Below are 20,006 nucleotides of genomic sequence, written 5' to 3' on the forward strand. Positions count from 1 at the left end.
CTTAGAACTGAAGACACACAACATTACCACCACACAATGTTCATTTCGCTGGGCATCCCAAGGCCTCAGCATTATGTCCACATGATAGCAATTTCAAGTGGTCAAGCCAGGCTGAGTCTACAATATCTCCACTCTAACTGGAAACGGGATGCAAAATACTGGAAAAGGATAGGAAGGGAGGAATGGGAAGGCAGAGTGGGAGCAACAGCAATGCATGACATGGCTGCACACTGGAGTCCTTTCAAGTTATTCCCAATCCTTTCAAATGCCTCTTAAACTAAGCAACATCAGCTGTTCCCAAGACCCATCATTAATTCAGGAACAGCAACTCATGGGTTTCATACATAAAAATCTGGCATTTATTCACAGAGTGGCTTTGAGAGCCCAGTCCTCTGATCTCTTCCCTTCATAGGCATCTCAAAGGCTGCAAGTGCTTGGAGCCTGACTTCTCACTTATCTTGGAGCCACATACCTTCTGATAAGGAGTAGAAGTTACAGTAGTTCAGCTGACTATGGAGGAAGTCAGCGAGGGAACAGCTTACCAAGCTGCTTATTTCAGGAAGGGATTTTGTTTTTTTAATCCTCCTTGAAGCTTGTTTTCTTGGAAACCGAAAGCTTTTTGGAGAAGCTGCACATCATCTAAGCCTCCTCACTGAGGATCTGAAAGCTTTTTTCCAAATCAGAAATGGCAGAAGTACAAAACCCAACAAGTCACCCTGAGTTTGTGGAGGGTGATGTAACCTTTTTCCAATAGCATGCCTTTTGGTGGGATCTGGTATCTTTCTTAACCATCTTGGGGAAGGATATCCTTACAGACTTGGTATTCCTCTACTGACAATCATTAACAACTCTGTTTATATAGTCTGAAATTAATGTGTTCATTCCAAATGAAAGGTAGTTTTGCATAACAACAATCCAACTCATCCTGTGTCTCAGAGCAGAGAACTTTTTTGATAGGAAAATGGTAAACTTCTCACTTATAAACACTAATCACCATAAAAAAGGACACTGGTTGGGTCTCCTAGTTGTTTGAGACTGCATTAATGATCACTGCAAAAGGACGGAAGGATTAAACTAATTTCAAGCTCAGATTTATCAAATCTTTTTAATACCTTTAAAAGCAAACTGTGTTCCCACTGATGCACAGCACTGTTAGTCTTAATGGAGAGACTTTGGCTTTTAATCTTTGCCCAGATAAAACAAGCTAAGAATTTGGGGAAGGTACCCTGGATACTGCCTAGAAGCTATGTATTTTGTTACCTGTAGCATCCATCTCATTGTTACTTGACTGACCACCCTCAGCCCAAACCAAAATGATGCTGCTTTGATCTCACTTGAAGGAAGGCAAACAAAAATCAGAGGCTGAGTGATAAAAAAGCTTCCAATGAAGACTTTCTCAAATGCTGTAAGTTATTGTAAACCCCAACCTTTGCTTAATTTTCTTTGGGCTCTCTCTTGCCCACCTTGAAAGACATTTTTATGAGGAAAAGGGAAAGTCTGCCACCTCTGCAGCTCATACTAGCTCACCTTAAACACGTGGAATGCTTCAAACTGAATGTTGGGGCTTTTATCTCGCAGCAAGTTCATCATCAGCTTCAGATTTTCTGGTTTGCTGATGTATTTTGTCATGATGGCGAAGTTGTGTCGGTCCAGAATCAATTCACCCAGCAACTATAGACAATTAAAAACAGAACAGTTTTTTAGGTTTACCACTTTATTTTTGAATGCAAAAAAAGCAACAACACATTTTAATGCTTGCCTGGGAGGTTTCAATGTCACTACCTTTAAGAAAAAGTAACTAGACTTGTTACCATGGAGTGAGTTACTTTATGCCCAGTAATGCTCATCTTCTAAATACTACAGATAGGGATCCCACATATCGACTGGTGTAAGAGGAGCTGGTGAGAGCCAGTTAGGACAGAAGCAAGTGCAGTGCAGCTGTCCCACAAAGACACCTTCACTTCATTCAAAAGTTACATTAACACGTCTATCTGGTCCCATCAGCAGGTCACCTCAGACGTGGTTGTTGTAGCAGCAAGCAGCACCAGACAAACAGAGACTATCATGTTACTCTCAAGTTCATTTTAACCTATGTTCTGAACCAAAGCGCAGATTTGAGGTCAGAGGAGAAATGATAGTGTTTATTCCACAGAAATGGCCCAGTGCTTCACCAGAGATCCAGGAAAGAAAAGACACAGTGAGTTCTTGTGTACTGTAAGAAGAGCACTTTGAGCACTTATCTCTTCTTTTGTTAGAGACTGCGTGGCTGCGCCATTGCCATACATGCATCCTGCATAACATGGAGTTCAAACTTAGAAGGAAAGTGCTGAGAAACTTGACTTTACCTTTAAAGATTGTCTCTTTGTTACATAATTCTCAGAATGAAGTAGTTTTTCATAATCCTCAAAGATCTAGAATAACAAGAAAACACAAAATGCATCTGTTACATGTCCAACCTCCCTCCTCCTGGTCCTTCCCACCCCAGAGTAGCAGCAGAGGCCACAGTAGTGCCGCCATGTAACACGTGACTGCCATGCCAGGCCCAGCTCTCACGGCCTTTTGTCTTGGCTGGTTATCATGCAGTGAATTAATGCTCAGGAACACTCCTCTTCCAAATACCATCGAGGTGGATGTCACATATGGACTGGATGTAACAGGAGCTGGCATGAGCCAGCTAGGACAGAAGTAAGCCAGTGCCTGTACAACCTTCTCTTACAGGAGGATGAATGCTGCCAGGACATGTGGGTCCAGCACATAATGTCTACTCATACTGCACTCATGACTTGCTCTGTGAACTCAAAACAGGTGATGGTGCAGCTCATACTGGCATACGCCAAAAGCTCCTTTGGTGAGGTGCCACCGATTAAAGTTGCTTGCCCAATGAGGGCCACCAGGAGCTAAGCACATGCTGGCTTTGCAGGATTGGGATAAGGCAACCTTGTGGTCCAGAAAACTGAGAGAGAAGTCTACAATACGTTCAAACCATCTACCAAACAAGCAAAAAAACCCCAACACTGCTGTCCAAGATCATCTAATAAATATCCGCCCTTCCACAATTTATATTTAGAAAGTTCAACATTAAATAAATGCAGAATGGGGACTGTTCCAATGCAGTGCTTCAGTATTAAGAGGAAAGATTGGCAGAGACGCTAATTTTGTTTCAGTTAAGCTGCATTTGTGACTCAGCAATAGTAAGCCTGATCTTTGTTTAAACTTTTGGTAACCAGAATGAAAGACATCGTCTTTGGCCCTTTCACTTTGGCAATGAAATAAAGAATAACTCAGGTAACATGAGAATATAACCCACAGTGTAATTGCATGATCTGTATCAGTCCAGTTTTGCTTGATTCCAATGGAATTCTTCTGACCTACATTTGGTTCAAAGCTGAGGCAAAAAAATCAAAGTAAAAACCAGCAGCTAACCAAGGGGCTAACTGCCTTAGGATGGCAAGAAGCACAGTCACACCTCAGTCCCCCACTTAGGTAGTACCTGTCATTTCTAGTAATGCTAAAACTTCTTCCAGTAACTCTTTTCCTGTGTCCCAAAGTATTGTAAGTAACACCAGTACAGCCCTACCAGTAACAGAATATCACAAAATGGTTTAAAAATATGTTTTTTTCTCCCATGATCTATTTCCATACAAAGTTTACAGTCCCATTTACATATAAGGAGATATGAAGCATGCAGAAGGGAATAAACCTTGCTTTTAAACTGCAAGTTCTCCTGAAACCTTGGTGCATGTCTCCAGGTGTGTACAGGGGGGATATTTCAAATGCCTTGTGAGGATTCTGCTTTAGTAAAAACAGTGTTTAGTTCTGCAGCCCTATGTGACTATTTTACCTGAAGCATGAACCCTCCTGCTTATTGAAGGGGCACTTTTTTCAGCTAAGCATGAACAGAAAAAGATCTTGTAGCCTTTATACTTACTGCATCATAATTTTGTTCCAGAAATTCTGCTACCAACAATTTGTGTCGTGTCAACAGGTCCTGGGGTAGAACAGAGAAAGGTTACCTGAGTGAGTGTGCTCATTTAATTGTCCCTTGAGTCTCCAATCCATGTGAGCATTTTTTTACCAGATCCTCTTTTAGAAGATATTTACAATATGATTTCTATAGTCAGAAAGCATTTAAAACTAATACTGCATTGTGTGTCTAGTAGCATTTTAAGGAGAACTCAGTTACCACTAACAGAATCAATATAAGACTATTCTAACACTCTTTATATTCCTTTTTCCTTCCACCTTTTCTTAGGGTCATTGCTCACTGAGTACAATACTTACAATGAATTGGGGTAGGGGAAAGGAAGAAAGTATGCAGGAACCTCTTATGGAGGGACCAGCTATTGTCCCAAAGCCAAAAGTGATACGGCTATGCTATCCCATAGCCGGAAATTAAGCTAAGCTGAATCAACTGCTATTGCTCATCTCCAAGAATACAACGAGGAAGATTTAATTTCAACCACTGTATAAATACATTTAGTTATTTAAAGCCTAAAATTGGGCGCCAATCTAAGCTAGCCATCCAGGCTCTCCCTCCCCAGAAAAGGTTCTCAGGGAAGCGAGATGAATCCCATTTGCAGCTCTTTTCCTGCCCAAGGTGGGCTTCCTGATACAAGCAGTAGCATATTAGACAGCTGGATTGGATGCCTCCCGTGCTAAAAGGCCAACTAATTCAAATTTAAATTAAAGCAGCCTTCCCCACAGAATGGGAATGCTGGTGCTCCGTGACAGAGATGCAAGTGTTCAGCTCCAGAAGAAATCAAGCCTCTTTACCGGATGAATAGCTAAAAATGAAGTGGCCAGTTTGAGGCATTTAAATTTAATTTTTATCTTATTGCCTCTTTCAAAACATAACATTGATCACAATAAATGCCTGATGAAGTCCATTCAAGTCACTGTTTTTCTGGTGAATGAGTTTCTGCTATCTTTTTATCAGTTTTCCTTGGTTTCCCTACCCAGAGACTGAAGCTGATGAGTAGCTGAAGCAGATGCACAGACACATCCTCTACAGTATCACAAATAAAACAAAATCCTTTACATACTAGTCCTTTAATTTATTTTTACCAACAATCATAAGAGGAAAGAAAAGTTCTATAAAAGCTAGTATGCTTTTTTAATACATTCCTTTATGCAGCAGGACTGCAGCGATAGCAGTTTAAAAGGCTGAGTGCAACATACATGATTCACGAGCTTTTATGCAGGGCACTTTGGAGGCAAGAACAACAGTTTTCAATAGGGGGCACAAATGGAATATAATCCAAAATGAGTTTTTCATAGAAAATCAGGAGAGAGCGTGGAGCAGCAGCATTCAATCAGCCCTCTTTCCAACTGCTGCTTGTACCCTCCACAGCTAACTGTATCTCTAAACACAAGCTGTTTTCCTCTGCATTTTTAACAGCTCTTTTTCCTCTCTGCAGCGCACCTGGCTGAATTTAATTAAGAAGTACATCTCCAGATCATCAAAAAAAAAATCCAGTATGTCCCTACTATAAATATCCTCAGACTTTAATGCACATTTAATTAAGCTCTCCTCTGGTGCATAGAGTATCCAAGGCTTTCAGCTCTGAACCAGACACCCCGGTGGCAACACCACCACAGGGGCACAACACAACACAATCCAGCTGGAGAGCAATCACAGAATCATGGAATGGTCTGGGTTGGAAGGGACCTTAAAGCTCATCCAGTTCCAACCCCTCTGTGAGGGGATACCTTCCACTGGACCAGGTTGCTCCAACCTGGCCTTGAACACTGCCATGGAATGCCACAACTTCTGTGGGTAACTATCGCACTTGTTTTTATGGTATTAGAAATGAAGTAGCTCCATATCTGACAATTCAGTCACTTGTACATCACTTCTTGCTGCTCCAGCTATTCAGAGTAACAGACAAATAGGAGGCGAGCTGACAGCTGGTTTATTTCCAGAACTGGCCGTGTATCAGGTGCTAAGGGGCAGGTTTCTTTAAAAAGGGCAGTTTATAGCTTTTCCTCAAGCATTTTAAAAAGTGATCTCTGACCCACGTCTGAGGATGAACTGCCCTCACACTACTCTCTTTCCAGTGCACGTGAGGATGTAGAATCCTATTTTTAAATCCTGCTAAAAATACACTGGGTTCACAGGGGACAGAAGTTAGCTCTGCAGCTGGAGAGCTATGTAAGACATCAATCCCTCTCTTTTGCAGGGAGGGTTACAGCAGTGTGTGGTGCTTGCTGCAGCTGACCCTTGTCCCAGTCCTGCCTCCTGGTTGGGGTGATGACTGTCCATCACCACCAACACACACTATTGTCCTGCTTAAAGCAGGACCTGGGGGAAAGATGTAAATCTCTTCTGTCAGGCTAGGAACAAAGTACAGGGGCATTTTTTCTGACCACAGACAAAACACTTTCCAAGCATAGGGTAAAATGACAGAGACAGAAGATTTAATCCCAGTTACGTTGCATTTTTATACAGGCCTGCCCTGTACTTTTACCTGTTTCCGTGCTCCTTCCATTTTCATAACATTTATGAACACCACAACAGCACAACGCAAAATAACTGAAAGATGCTGCTATTGCTTAACAAATGGGTGGTTCCTCTCACCTCATTACTGAAGAATGCAACGTTATCTGCATTCTGCAGATCTTTACCCCATTCAGTAGGTTAGTGAAAACCACGGCCAGATTTCAGCAATGACTCTCCTTACAGTTATTCCTAAGATCTATTGAATCATGTTTCTAATTAGCTTTGAGAGGAAAGACTAAACAATGTGTTTCTATGACAGCAAAGAACCCAAGGATAGCAGAAAAAAGGAGTTGCATCTATATTTAGAAGAGCCTTTACCTAAAAAGAATTTTCCCATCTTTCTTAAATAATTTTTCAGAAGGAAATTCATTTTCCCTGTACATTAAGCACCCAGTTTTCCTCAAAGACTGGATTGGCACTGTGTGGGAAAGACGATGGTCACATACAAACTCCAAGAAAATTGGCAGGCTTCACCCAACTTCATTCTCAGCACACCGCAGACTCTACACAGTGCTTCCACCTGCTCAGCTTGTAGCAGTACAGTCCTTACACTGAATCACAGGTCACAAAAGTAAGCACACAAATACATCGTAAAATAATCCACAGGCATGGCATTTATCTAATCCTGACTGCTGATCTCAGAAGGGACAGCAAAAATTACAAGGATTTCACAAGTGAATTTTAAATGATTTCTTCTATTTACTGACTGTGGTCATGATGGGCAGTGATTTTGTCTGTGGGGGAAAGTAGGGAGATAAAAAGGTCATGTATTTTACAAGAATTGTATGTAATACATGATTAATTTTAAATGGTTGCATAAAACATCTTTGATTGTCAAGATGAAGAATATCAGTGAAATGTAAATCTGTATGGAATTAAAGATTCTCTGCTAGCTTGATCACTGTTGTGAATCCTGCTGCAACCAGACCAAGCATTAATTATATCCTTTACTGAGCAATAAAAAAGACACCCAGTTTAAAGGCAACACACCATCCAGTGATGACTACTGATAGAGTGCCATTTTTGACACCAACACTATCAAGCAGATATCAGAGAATTTACCTTGAATGTAGCGAAGGCATCAGAAGCTATATCAAATGTTGACATTTCCACATATTTAAAAAAGTCTCTGAACTGTTCCGAAAAAAGTATGATTTTAGCCAAGGGTTCATGCCGGATACACTCTCTCAGCATAATTCCACAGCGTAAGGCAATACTTGGGGATTCATATCTGAAGAATGAAAAGAAACAGAAAAGATCAAAATATAGAAGAATAAGGATTAACAGGCACTCTTCTAGCAACAGGGAACTTTGTAGCACAGGGAATGCGTGCACCAGAAGGGGCACAACAAACAGGTGGCAGCTCACAGCCACAGCACTGCACCCAGCTTCAGGACCTCAGCCCAAAGCTGAGGAGTGGATAAGGCTGCCAGCATTTTCCACTGCAAACCTCTGTCTTCCCAAGCCAAATCACATTTTGGTGTAAATGTGCATTTCACGTCCTCTCTGTGGAAAGACCATGTAGAGTGCATAACGTTTCGGGAGAGCTTCTTCATCAACACAATACAACAATTTCCCTTTCCAGATTTAATTCAGAGCTCATCAGTTCATCCAAAAAAACCACCTCATGACCACACATCACCTCCCACTCCTCTTATAGAGGACATCACTCTAGAATACTAATACCTACCAAGGAAGGTAGAAGGAGTTTATCCAGGCAATCTACACAGGATTAAGATTTCTGTAGCTCTGAAGACTTTTTTTTTTCAGTTCATAAGGAATTCTGTCCAATCCCTCCCCTGCAAAGGCTTTGACTTGGTTCAGTATACAAGTACTCATTCCTCAAGTTACAATTCTGTTATGGCATATGCATTGCAATAGCCAGGAGCCAGCACACTTCTCCATCTTGGAGGGAGAGACAGAGGGGTAGATAATTCAGATTATCTTCTATTTCTATAAAGCCCTGATTTCTTTAAAGCTGAAATTAACCTCAAACAAAACTGTTAGAAACATATTTTATTAAAAAAGAAAGGATGAAATCCAACAATAAGAAAGGACTTAAAATGAACTTTTTCCATCAATCTTCGGTCACGTGAAAGTGGTGAAGTCCAAGGGGACAGAAAGCATGCTCTGTTTCAATAAACTGGTTATACTATGTCAGAACTGTGTATTATCACCACGAGCTTATCAGCATCGTTTTTCCTTTGCACAATTAATTCCTATCTCTAGGCCAAAAGAGAAAAAAAAAGAAGAAAAAACACAAAATGCCATCTGTGCTGTAAGTGAGTGGGCCCTCAAATTTACCACCAGCTTGCAATTTAAAAGAATGGTAGTGTTTTGCGGGCATACCAGAGCTGCATTTTTCAACCTGATGTCAACAATAGCTGGCTTAATGAAAACTGAACTACTATTCCAAACAGGCAAATGAAACTTCCCACCCTCAAGGAAATGCAGGCACTCGAGCCCCTGTTTGTTTCCTTTCAGGAAACATTTGCAAACGTGAATTTGTAACTCTTTAGACAACGGAAATTCAAGGATGTCTCCCATTGAGGCATACCTCTCCTCAACTCCATTAACAGGAATACTAATTTTCAAGGAAAAAGAGGAGGAGTTGCTCCTAGGAGTGCAGCCAGGAAAATATTTAATAGTTGGCTAAGGAATATTTTGGTTGGAATAAAAGCAAATTACATTGTTTCCAGCACAATAACTTCTTAAAACGTAAGTATCAACAGAATCATTCTTAGTCAAATGCTCCATTATCTGGAAGTGGGTTATGAACCTTTGGCTGTTCACATAAGCGAGGGAAGTTGGGTTTGGCTCCTGGAACATGCCTGGAAGAAGTTTACAAGCTGCCCAGTCATAACTGGCATGTTCTCTGCACTCACACTTACATGTAAAGCCACCAGGCAGGAATGACTGAAATGTATTCCAGAATCACTGCTAATGAGCAATTAGTGCTCTATACTGACATATTCCCAAAGCAGAAGAAAATATTGAGGAGCTCTGTTAAGATGACCTTACAACCTAAAGAGACCCCCACTTACTGACTACTAGGGGCAACCAGAAAATAATGGACTTCAAAGATTCAAAAACTCTTACTGTGGATGCTGAAAGAGGTAACACAGAGCAGAGATGTAACTCAGTGCAAAGGGAACCATACTTGCATGGCTAGTGCAGAAGATGGTACAAGGTAAGGAGCACAGGCAGGAGATTTGGAAGGCATCAAGCCTGGGAGACACAAGGTCTTGACAAATAGCTATATTCTAATCTGATTTTACGCTAACTTCTAAAGCCTGGATAAACTCAAGGGCAGTTCTGCAACTTCAGCCACGGAATCACAGAATCCCAAGGGTTGGAAGGGACCTCAAAAGATCATCTAGTCCAACCCCCCTGCAAGAGCAGGGCAACCTAGAGTACATCACACAGGAACTTGTCCAAGCGGGCCTTGAATATCTCCAACGTAGGAGACTCCACAACCCCCCTGGGCAACCTGTTCCAGTGCTCTGTCACTCAATACCACAATACCACTAAAGCTTTAACTGCACTATAGTATGAAGAGGTCATCACAGAACAGATTGAGGCAGTGACTAAGTATGTTAGAGATAGCATGTGGCATGATATATATTCACAAAGGAGCTTATCAATCTGTCACTTGTGAGAAACAATGCAAGTGCCACAAACTTCAAGTCCTTTACAGCCATTGTACTAGAGAGAAAGTATTTTAAAATACAAAAGACCAAAGTTATTTCTGGGTTAATGCAGTACACTGATACCAGAGAAAAAAGCTGGCTGAAATCTGTTGAGTACTCTATATATACCGATCACTGCATCCACCTGAAATCCTACTCAAACACAAAGCTTGCACACAGAGAAAATAAGATACTATTAACATAAGTCCTCATGCAGCAGGAAGGTAAATTAACCTACCAAAAAAGTGGAAAAATAAAAAGGTAGTGAACTACATGCTGTATGTTTTTCTGAAGCTGAGAAGCTGGAAGGAAGTAGCCGGAGTAGAATGAATTCTCAAAGCTAAGAACAGTTAGTTATCTCAAGCTGGCAGTGCCGCTGGAGTATTAGGCAGGAAACATTAGGCGGGAGCTCTGATTCAGGATCCTTCCTACTCAATAGCACTCACATTATGCAACAAAAAAGCAACCTTTTGTTGATGGTGTTGGAAATTGACTGTCAGTGGGCAGAGGAAATTTTGTATCCAATAAAAGTAGAACAATGACAAACTTTTGCAATAGTCTTGTTCTGTTTCTTTTATTGTCATGGCAGAAATGGCATTTTTTGTTTCTCTCCAGATAATGTCATAGAATCATCACAGAATGGTTTGGGTTGGAGCCTGAAAGATCATCCAGTTCCAACCCCCCTGCCAAGGGCAGGGACACCTTCCATTAACCAGGCTGCTCAAAGCCCTGTCCAACTTGGCCTTGAACACTGCCAGGGATGAGGCAGCCACAGCTTCTCTGGGCAACCTGTGCCAGTGCCTCACCACCCTCACATGGAAGAATTTCTTCCTAACACCTAACCTATATCTACTTTCTTTGATCTTAAAGCCATTCCCCCTTGCCCTGTCACTGCATGCCCTTGTAAAAAGTCTCTGTCCAGAGTTCCTGCATGTCATGTAACACTGAACAAGCCACTTTTCTTTCAGAAGATTGTCATTTCACGTATTTAATTTAGCACTAAATAAATATTAAAACATATCCTCAAGTCACACTTTCAAGAGGTAGTGTCTACCATGAAGTGTGGGTTTCCCAGTCTCACAGCTGACTGCATGCAAGCACTACACACTGCCTGCATGCAGTAAGCTGTGTGTTCAGGGCCCTATCCTTGCTGTAGGTACATGTTTTAAGTATCATTTATAGAGAGTCCCAGCAGCAGGACACAGGCAGGTAATGCAGCATCACGTTTGACATCATTACACTATTCTGCAGCAGCTGCTCAGGTACCACCAGCCTGTTTAGGTCTGTCTTCTGGACTACTACTCATTAATTCAACAGCACTTTCTAACAGAAACTCCAGAAATGGCAATTCGGATACAGCGCAGTGCTGTGGAGAGATAGCCAAGAAATCATTAACAAGGTGTCCAAGGACCAAACTAACATGGACACGCTGCTCAACTCAGCAGGAATTTCCAAAACAGCACCCAAGTGATGCCATTTAAATCCTGCCAGTGACTCAGGTCACCTATAGCAAAATGTCTGTCATAGAACATAAAATCATTACTATCATCTTAATATTCTCAGTTCTTACAGATGCCAAAGAAGATCCGAGACATGATCCAAAAATATTTTTTAGCTTTAAATAAAGCCCAGACATATGGCAGTGATACACAATGTGCAAAAACAAAATCAGTGAAAAATTGAAACAGCAAAGACAGAGAAAAGGGAAAAAATGATTGTACCTATCTATGAAATTGAAAACAGTTGTACAAGTTAACGAAGATGGAGAGAATTCAAATCACTGTCCTGAGACTAGTAGCTTGAGGTTTATATAAATGGTCAATTTTAATGAACAAATGAAACCAGAACGCATTTAACTGGCAGAGTGGTTTCCTTTCTGAGGAAGCTAGCAATCAGTAACATAAAACAAATAAAGAGTTTTAAAATTAAAGCTAAATCCCTATACTTGTAAGAGCAAGGCCCAGTTCAGCCCAATTGCCTGTCTAGGCTCTCCACTACCCTGCCTGTGAGGAAGGCAGCAGGTCCACACCTTCTCCTATCACAGCAACCAAGAGCATTGCCACCATGCTCAACCAAGAGCTCACAGTTCTTTAAATCCCTGGTACTCACTAGATCTCTCCATTACTTTTTTCCCTACTAAGCCGTGCTGGAATGTGACCAATTTTGAAGGAAATAACTATTTTAGAGGACTCCCATGCCTGTCCCTCTCCTGGCTCAGGTCTGCCCCTGGGAGAGGCTGGCTGAAAGGAATTTTGCCCTTGGGGCTGTAACTGTCATGCACAAACCTTAGATGGTGATTAGGTGTTTTCCTAACTCTGACTGTGAAGCAAATAGTAAACATTAATATCTTCAACTCCAGGAGCAAGAAAAGCAAGGAAAAAAAAATCATTCTTATATCATCTTTTGATATGTTGTTGATAGGCTGTTGCTAGTGTGACCATACAACTATTATGAGAATCCATGTTGTTTCATACTGATCAGCTAATAAATTAACTTATTTCTACATCAGTTATTTAATCCCAATCACATGTATTCTCATTTACTTAGGAAAAAAACCCCAATCAAAATCCTAAAGGCAAAAGAAAATGGAACAGAAAACAGTAGATTTCAAGGGTCGGAAAAGCAAAGCTTCTCACTGAACGGAAGGTGCTTTTAGTCAAAAGTAAAGGCGACAGAAACCTCGGGATTTTTAGGCGAACACTTGGGCACTCCTGAATGCAACTACAGCTGAATGCAACTACAGCCCTCCTTGGCCAACTTACCTTGGGAACCACCAGGTTACAGCTGAGAACTGACTCCCTCAAAGGTTAAAAGATGCACACACACAAAAATATTTAATGCTGACAGTTGTGGAGTTCACTACAGAATTCATTTAAAGTTCACATGTGGCTGCAAGGGCTGGAGAAGCCTGTCGCCCAAGCCAACTATTCTTTTCATGTATCTTTGCTTCCCTCTGTTCTATAACATAGTCATCCAGTTTGACTCCAGTTATTTACACACACTGCTGTAAGTCACTCCTGCAATGCTAAAAGGTCTAACTGAAACTCAGCAGTCATCAACAATGCTACAGAAGAGTTTAGGGCAAGAACTGAAGTACAATCATGTGGGGAGCAGTCAAGAACAATCAGCACATAATTATTCCAACATGAAGTTTGGTGAAGAAATAACAGCCAAATAAAAAAATCCAGTCATTAAAAGTATACAGTTAAGTAGGAAGAAAGTCAGTATGAAACAAAATAAGAAATCTGGAACAACATCTCTTTTTTTTGTTAACTAAAAGTGAAAAAGCAGATTAGCTGCAGTGCCAGCATGTTCCAGGCAATGCTGTTTAATGAAAATCAGATTAAAGCACCCACCCTTTTAGAAGCATGAATAGGATATGTGGATGGGCACTAATGTATTCCACAGTAGGGCTGCGTGTGCCAATTTGTCTTCTCAAGATGTTGTTAAATATCTGGGAAACGTCCTTTTTGCCCTGTTAAAGAAGCAAAATATATCTTCAACTGGAAAAACATGAACAAATAATCATTTACTATAACCTCTATTTAAAGCAGAAATTAAAACAAAACCAAGTCAGTTTCTTTGGGTGCAGTTCTCCACCTCACACTCTTGTGGCATTGAAGGAAATCTTCAGTGCCACAAGAAGGCTCCCTCTGTTGGGGTGGCTCTGAAGACTACTGATCCAGCCACTCCCATGTACACCTTTCTTTTTCTAAATGAAGATGTGCATCCTCCTTGTTCTGTAAAACAAGTCCCTGGCTATCTTCAATAGCAGCATTAAAGTACCAAAAAAGCAAGCTGCTGACTTGAGTCAAACATGCTTTTGTGGTGTGTACTTATTGCTCCTGCAGCCTCCAAATTTGAGGGTTACAGGGTTAAATTTAAAGGTGTGCCCACTATTTCACCATGAAAAATAAAATAATTACTACTGATAAACCAGCTGCACCACATACATGTCTCTGCTTTAGTCACAACTAAGATCCTTCACTTTCTCATAATTTTCCCCTGAATACATGTATCTACACAACCATGTTTTGCCTTCAAATGCTTTCCTGTGCAAACAGCTTTTCAGAAGGTCTTTCCAAATTACGTTCTATTTAGCCACAGGGTTTGCCAATACATCTTGCATTAGAAGTCCTCTTCCTCCCCCACTGCTTTCTCCCACAGCCACAGGAGACAAACTGATGTATGAAATGCAGGGAGGGGAAGACCGGTTACTAAAGACCAGTAACCAAGGCACTGAGTCAACAGCAGGTCACTATGCGCAGGACAAGCTAAAGCAAAAGGTTACTTATAATTTGTACATGATCATCGATCTGCCTCAAGAGGACAAACATTCCATGGCAAAGAACTTATTGAATGTTTGAAGCCAAGGAGCAGACAGTTTCACACAGAGGGAAAATCCCAGGTTTCACCTCTACAAACAAATCACTGCTGAGAAACACAAAATATTCTGCTTTCCTACTGGTTCCAACCCAGCTGGCTTGGAGACTTGAGGACAAGAGGAATTAAATAGGAGAATCAAGTCAGAGCAGGCCAGTTCATCTGCCTTTGTCTGAAACACTTCTGACCCTTGGACATTCTCTTAATTAGGCTAATTCTTTATAAAGTCATCCCATTCTCCCCTATCTTTGCAACACCAATAACGTATGCCTGGAATCCTGAAATCCCCAGTGGCTTCAGCAGTTAGTCCAAGACAAAACCGACCCAGAGAAGAGCTATTGAAAGGGTGAGGTGAAATGGCCAGAAACTAAGTGATCCCCTCTGCTATGCCAAGTTTTATATCTGTTACTTAATATTAGGACTACAGCATTCTATGCAATAGCAGAGGCAGGGGGGTTGGCACTATATGATATTTAAGGTCCCTTCCAAGCCAAACCATTCTGTGATTCTGTGATCTCTTTATACATCTCAGAGAGGATATATGCACATTATATATATATATATAAATATATACACATACACACACACAATTATACCAAGTTTTCTAGAGACCAGCGATGGTGAAAGCCAAAGAAGTTGGTCTCTCTAGGTCCTTCTAGAGGGAATGGAGGCAGATCGGATGAAACCAAGCAGATTTCCCTCGACATCAGACATTTATAAAGGTTGTAGAAATACTTCTACAACACTTCTTATTTGGATCTGTGATTCAATTTTGCCTTATAATGAAATACACATGGCTACTGAAGCACAAGATAAGGCATCATGGAGATAAAGTGGCTAGACAAGAACAGAAAACCTGCAAAGGATGTCATTATATAAGTAATGAATTGCTTTATACCTATACCACAATTTAGCTCATGTTTCAAGAGAAAGTAAGGAAAAGTTTCTAATGTCACCAGTCCTGAGCTTGTGGCTATTTACTGCTTCTTTTGGTGGCTTTACAGCTTGTGAACCTTTAGGCTTACACACAGCAACACCTATTTTTTTTAGTTGACATTTTCTGTATGCCCACTTCCCTCAGTTCTTCAAAGTTCACAAAGAAATTTCATCCTTTAAATTTCAGAAATCTCAGGCTGATCTTGATTCCGGGCTCCTGCCCAAACCCAGCATTAGTACTTCATAATAATATCACCAAAATTATATCTTGTTTCTTGAATGGCAGAAGCAATAAACCTGTTTCTTTCAAAGACATGCAATGGACGTGTGCAAGTCTTCCCTACAGGCACACCTGCCCCCAGCCACACATGCTGTAAGTGTACTGGCACGTGAAACACAAATGGGACACGACTCAAGTCTGTGCTTGTGCCTTTTTCTTTGTGTGGGCACTAACTCTGGTCTCACTCCTCTAAACAGCCACCAGGTTTCATGAGGTCTTTGAAAGCTCATCTTCAAAGGGAAGTACAGCTGTGCAAAATGGATCAAAGCAAGCAGCAGGGTTGGTCAGGAGGAGGCGGGGAGTCAGGACAAAACGAAGTAACCTGCATGAACATTCCCTTCGGAAATCATATTTTCGAGTAATCTATGATTTTGCTTTCTACTGTTACACACAGATAAAAAAAAAATAATGTGCATGTTCTAAAGTGAGGAAATTCTTGTTTGACAAAGAAACCTAAATACCAACTGTGGCCATCAACATAACAAAATGCAAGCAGAAAAGTTTATACACTGAAAAAGTCCATGGGGTATTAAGACAAAGAAGCACATGCTCTTATTGTCCTCTTGTTCAATGGCATTTAGTTTCTACTGTTTTGCCAAAAGAAAATATGTACAGCAGCTCTGCTAAATGACTGAAAAGGCTGTATCACGGAAAAAATCTATTTTGCGGTAAGAGTTACTAGAATTGATTGCAATAAAAGTAATTCAGCAACACCTCAGGTATTTCATTCTGTGCTGGTATTTGAAGACTGTGGGTTCAATATGTCCATACAGAATGTTTTGCCTGACAAAAGCAATACAGACTGTCACATAACTAAAAAAATGCAGTAGTTTCCCTTCTGTGGTGTATTAGCTAACAGTATCTTTTCCCCTTCCCCCCCCCCCCTTTTTTCTTAAATAAATAAACTACTGGAGTTTGGTGTTTGGTGTTTGGTTTTGTAATTAAGACATTTAACGGTAACCAGGGGTAGCAGGGGAAGACAATTTAAAGGACCTCAATAAATTCTAGCATTAAAAAAAGGACAACCAACAAACCTCCTGAACTTAAAACCTGAGGAAAAGTATGAGACCTCCACTAACACAACTTCCAAAAAAGAATATAAAATAAATAGAATCATAGCATGGTTTGGGTTGGAAGGGACCTTAATGATCACCTAGCTCCAACCCCCCTGCCACGGGCAAGAACACCTCCACTAGACCATGTTGCTCAAACCCTCTCCAACCTGGCCTCGCACACTGGCAGGGATGGGGCATCCTGGCTTTACTAGAGGCAGGGGGAAGAGAGGGGAAAAAGAAACCGTAACTTTCCTACCACTCCTCCCTTTCATTCATTTACAATATGGAAAGAAAATTAAACAACAAAAACTTCAGTAACAGGAGAAAACTTCCAGAAGAAAGTAATTCCGGCTAGAAGTGGCCCTGGGAGCAACAGACTATCTCTCCAGGGAATGGATTTTTAAATTCAGCAGCTGCCATGCCCTATACATTGGCTACTGCTCCTGCTTCAGACCTCAACAGCGAAGGGCTGGTTCCTGGGAGCTGGGGATTTCTCACTATTCAGAAACGCTGGGACATTTGTGACGATTCACTGCATCTGGGAACCACAGAAATCATGGGACTCATAACAGCAGTCCCTGTGGACCATTATCCCAGATGACCATAGACCACAGGAACACTGTAATGACTTGTCAGTGGCAAAGTTTCTTCCCAGTCCTTACCAGTCAAAGGTCAGTTAAAAGGGTTTATAATTATCCTGAATCACTGCAATATTTTCTACCATAATTCTTCTCACTATTTATAAGCAAGTTGAGTGGTCTTTGTAGTTGTCTACAAAGTTTTTGGCTTTAACAAGAAAACTGGCAAAGTTCTATAGAATGTATTTTTTATATAACTACATGAAATTAAATAATATATATACCCATACATATTCATATTTCTGCTGTCAAAAAAAGTTATATACCTTTCTTTTTTTAATCCAAATCATTAAGTAGGGGCAACCCAATTCACCTTGCCAGCTGCTGTCAAAATCAGGTTTTAACACCTTTTCCACCTCCCTTCCTCTCAACTAAACCACACCAATTTTTTGCAGTGTTTGTCACATGAGATTTTTCCATTATTTCAATTATTTTTATTCCATGCGCCTGCCCCCTTCTGAATTGGACACGCTCTTCAAAGACAGTGGTTGTCTCTAGTTCACGATCCCAAGGAGGTTCACCATCACCACAGCTTACAACATCAGTCATAGACAGTATTCTCAGCATCATTTCCTATCTTGTTTGGATACACATGGCAATATCTCTTTTTTTGTTTTGAAAAATAAAAAATCAAAAAATCAGATGCATTGCATTTACTTCCAGTATCTGAGTGCATCTATCAGGACACTGACCAATCTACAGCAGCTGCTTTCTACAGCACATGAAAACCAGTTTTGAATGCAATGAAATTATTTAGACTTCAGAAAAATACAGCCCTACTCACTGACAACACTGAGACCAAGGAGGCGAAAAGGTTTCTGGACGCTGACCTACCTCAAAATCTATCAGCTGCAGGTTGGCAATAAGCGTCACTAGAAGGCCACTGTTGTACAGCTCTTGCGCCAGCTGAGCCACAATTTCTGTAGGTGGCTCCTTGTCTGCGGTCCCACACAGAATTTCCTTCATTGCTTGCAGAGATTTTGACACTTCCTCTGATGCCTGTTTGCCAGCACACAGGTTTGTTTAAAAAAAAAAATGAAAGAAGAAAAAAAGCATGTTACTTTAAAAGATAAGCAGTTCGAAACCAAAGCTTCTAAAGGACAACGATTGTTATCTGTTGTAAAGTGGTTTAATAATGTTATGTAATTCCCGAGGCTGGAGCATTCACACTGGATTCTGCAGGTCCTACACAGGCACAGTTACTTTCAATTTAAACACAGCATGCCACCACTTACCACAGGCATAAAACAGAGGCAGTTCCTAAGCAGCAGCCCCCGACCAGCTTTTCCCCTAGTTTATATAGCACGCGTGACATCCTATGGTCTGGAATACCCATTTGGTTAGCTGAGTCACCTAGCCTGGCTGTCTCTTTCAGCCTTTTGTGTACCCCCAGCCTGCTCGCTGGTCGGATAAGGTAAGGAGCAGAAAATGCCTTGGCTCTGTGTAAGCACTGCTCGGCAGCAACTAAAACATCCATGAATTATCAACATCACTTTCATCTTCAATCTAAAATACAGCCCTGTACCAGCTACTAGGAAGACAATTAACTTTATTTCAGCTGAAACCAGGACACCCTGCCAGCTTTGTACTGCCACCACCTATTTCTCCTCCTCAAGTGTGGCTTGAGCTATCATCGTCCATAAGCGATTTGCCTCCTGAGCACACAGACCCTTCAGTCTCAGGTTGGGGAATTAATTAAATGAAACAATTGAGCAACCTGATCTACTGTGAAGTGTCCCTGCCCATGGGAGGGGGGTTGGAACTAGATGCTCTTAAGGTCCTTTGCAACCCAAACCATTCTATGATTCTAATTTGCTTTAGTAAAGCTCCACAGCTGCCACCAAATGTACTAGTCTTTAATCTTTTGCTCCCATCTACTGTATGCTAATTTTGTGCATTTTCAGGTATCTAATGTAGAGGACAAATCATGAATCACCTTGCAGAATGTCTTGACCAGAAAGATTACAATGGGAAAATGAAAGAGAAATGCATATAAACAGGTAACAGCTTAGTGTCTGTGGCAGTCAGCAGGTTTAAAAGTGAACAACATCGCATTTCCCAAAGCTCTGGCTCACGCTCTCCTCCCAGGTTTGCTCCACTTCATGTAAATAAAGACTCTCTGGAGCAAAGGTGTTATTTTTTCCCCACGTGTACGTGCTTTAAATCCCACCACCCTCAGCCATGGGGCCATGGAGGCAATGTCTCCTCCTGGGTTGGGGTATATTTAATACATGCATGACTCACAGCAAGCCTGGTTGGATTTTTTGGCAGGGAGTAAGAAAGAAGTAAAGGACAGGTCTGAAAGCAAAGCTGAGAATGACAACAAAGTGCCAGGCAAGATGGTTAAAGATGCTGAAGATAGGAGAGCATTTCACACCTATATTGTAAAACCTTTATTTGAAATCAGTGTTTCATTAGTTTAGCAGGGAAAAAAATAAATATAAACATAAGGACATGGACAGAAAACCCAGGAGTTGTCTATAAAAGCTAACTGGATATTAATGGATATTCAAAGCCAGATCAGTA

General features: G+C 41.0%; 1 protein-coding gene across 5 annotated transcripts in view; it reads right to left on the bottom strand.

The window, feature by feature from the left end:
* Positions 1-20,006, bottom strand: part of CAB39L (calcium binding protein 39 like) — a 66,320-nt gene that overhangs the window by 7,167 nt on the left and 39,147 nt on the right. For all 5 annotated transcript variants that reach the window (XM_065678266.1, XM_065678267.1, XM_065678265.1 and 2 more), the window contains 6 exons: positions 18,315-18,479; positions 13,545-13,663; positions 7,562-7,730; positions 3,929-3,988; positions 2,346-2,411; positions 1,528-1,671 (listed from right to left, as the gene is read on the bottom strand). In XM_065678266.1, the coding sequence (XP_065534338.1) occupies positions 1,528-1,671; positions 2,346-2,411; positions 3,929-3,988; positions 7,562-7,730; positions 13,545-13,663; positions 18,315-18,479 (723 nt within the window). The remainder of the gene's footprint in view (positions 1-1,527; positions 1,672-2,345; positions 2,412-3,928; positions 3,989-7,561; positions 7,731-13,544; positions 13,664-18,314; positions 18,480-20,006) is intronic.

This window comes from Lathamus discolor, chromosome 4, assembly GCF_037157495.1.
Source record: "Lathamus discolor isolate bLatDis1 chromosome 4, bLatDis1.hap1, whole genome shotgun sequence".
NCBI lineage: Eukaryota > Metazoa > Chordata > Aves > Psittaciformes > Psittacidae > Lathamus > Lathamus discolor.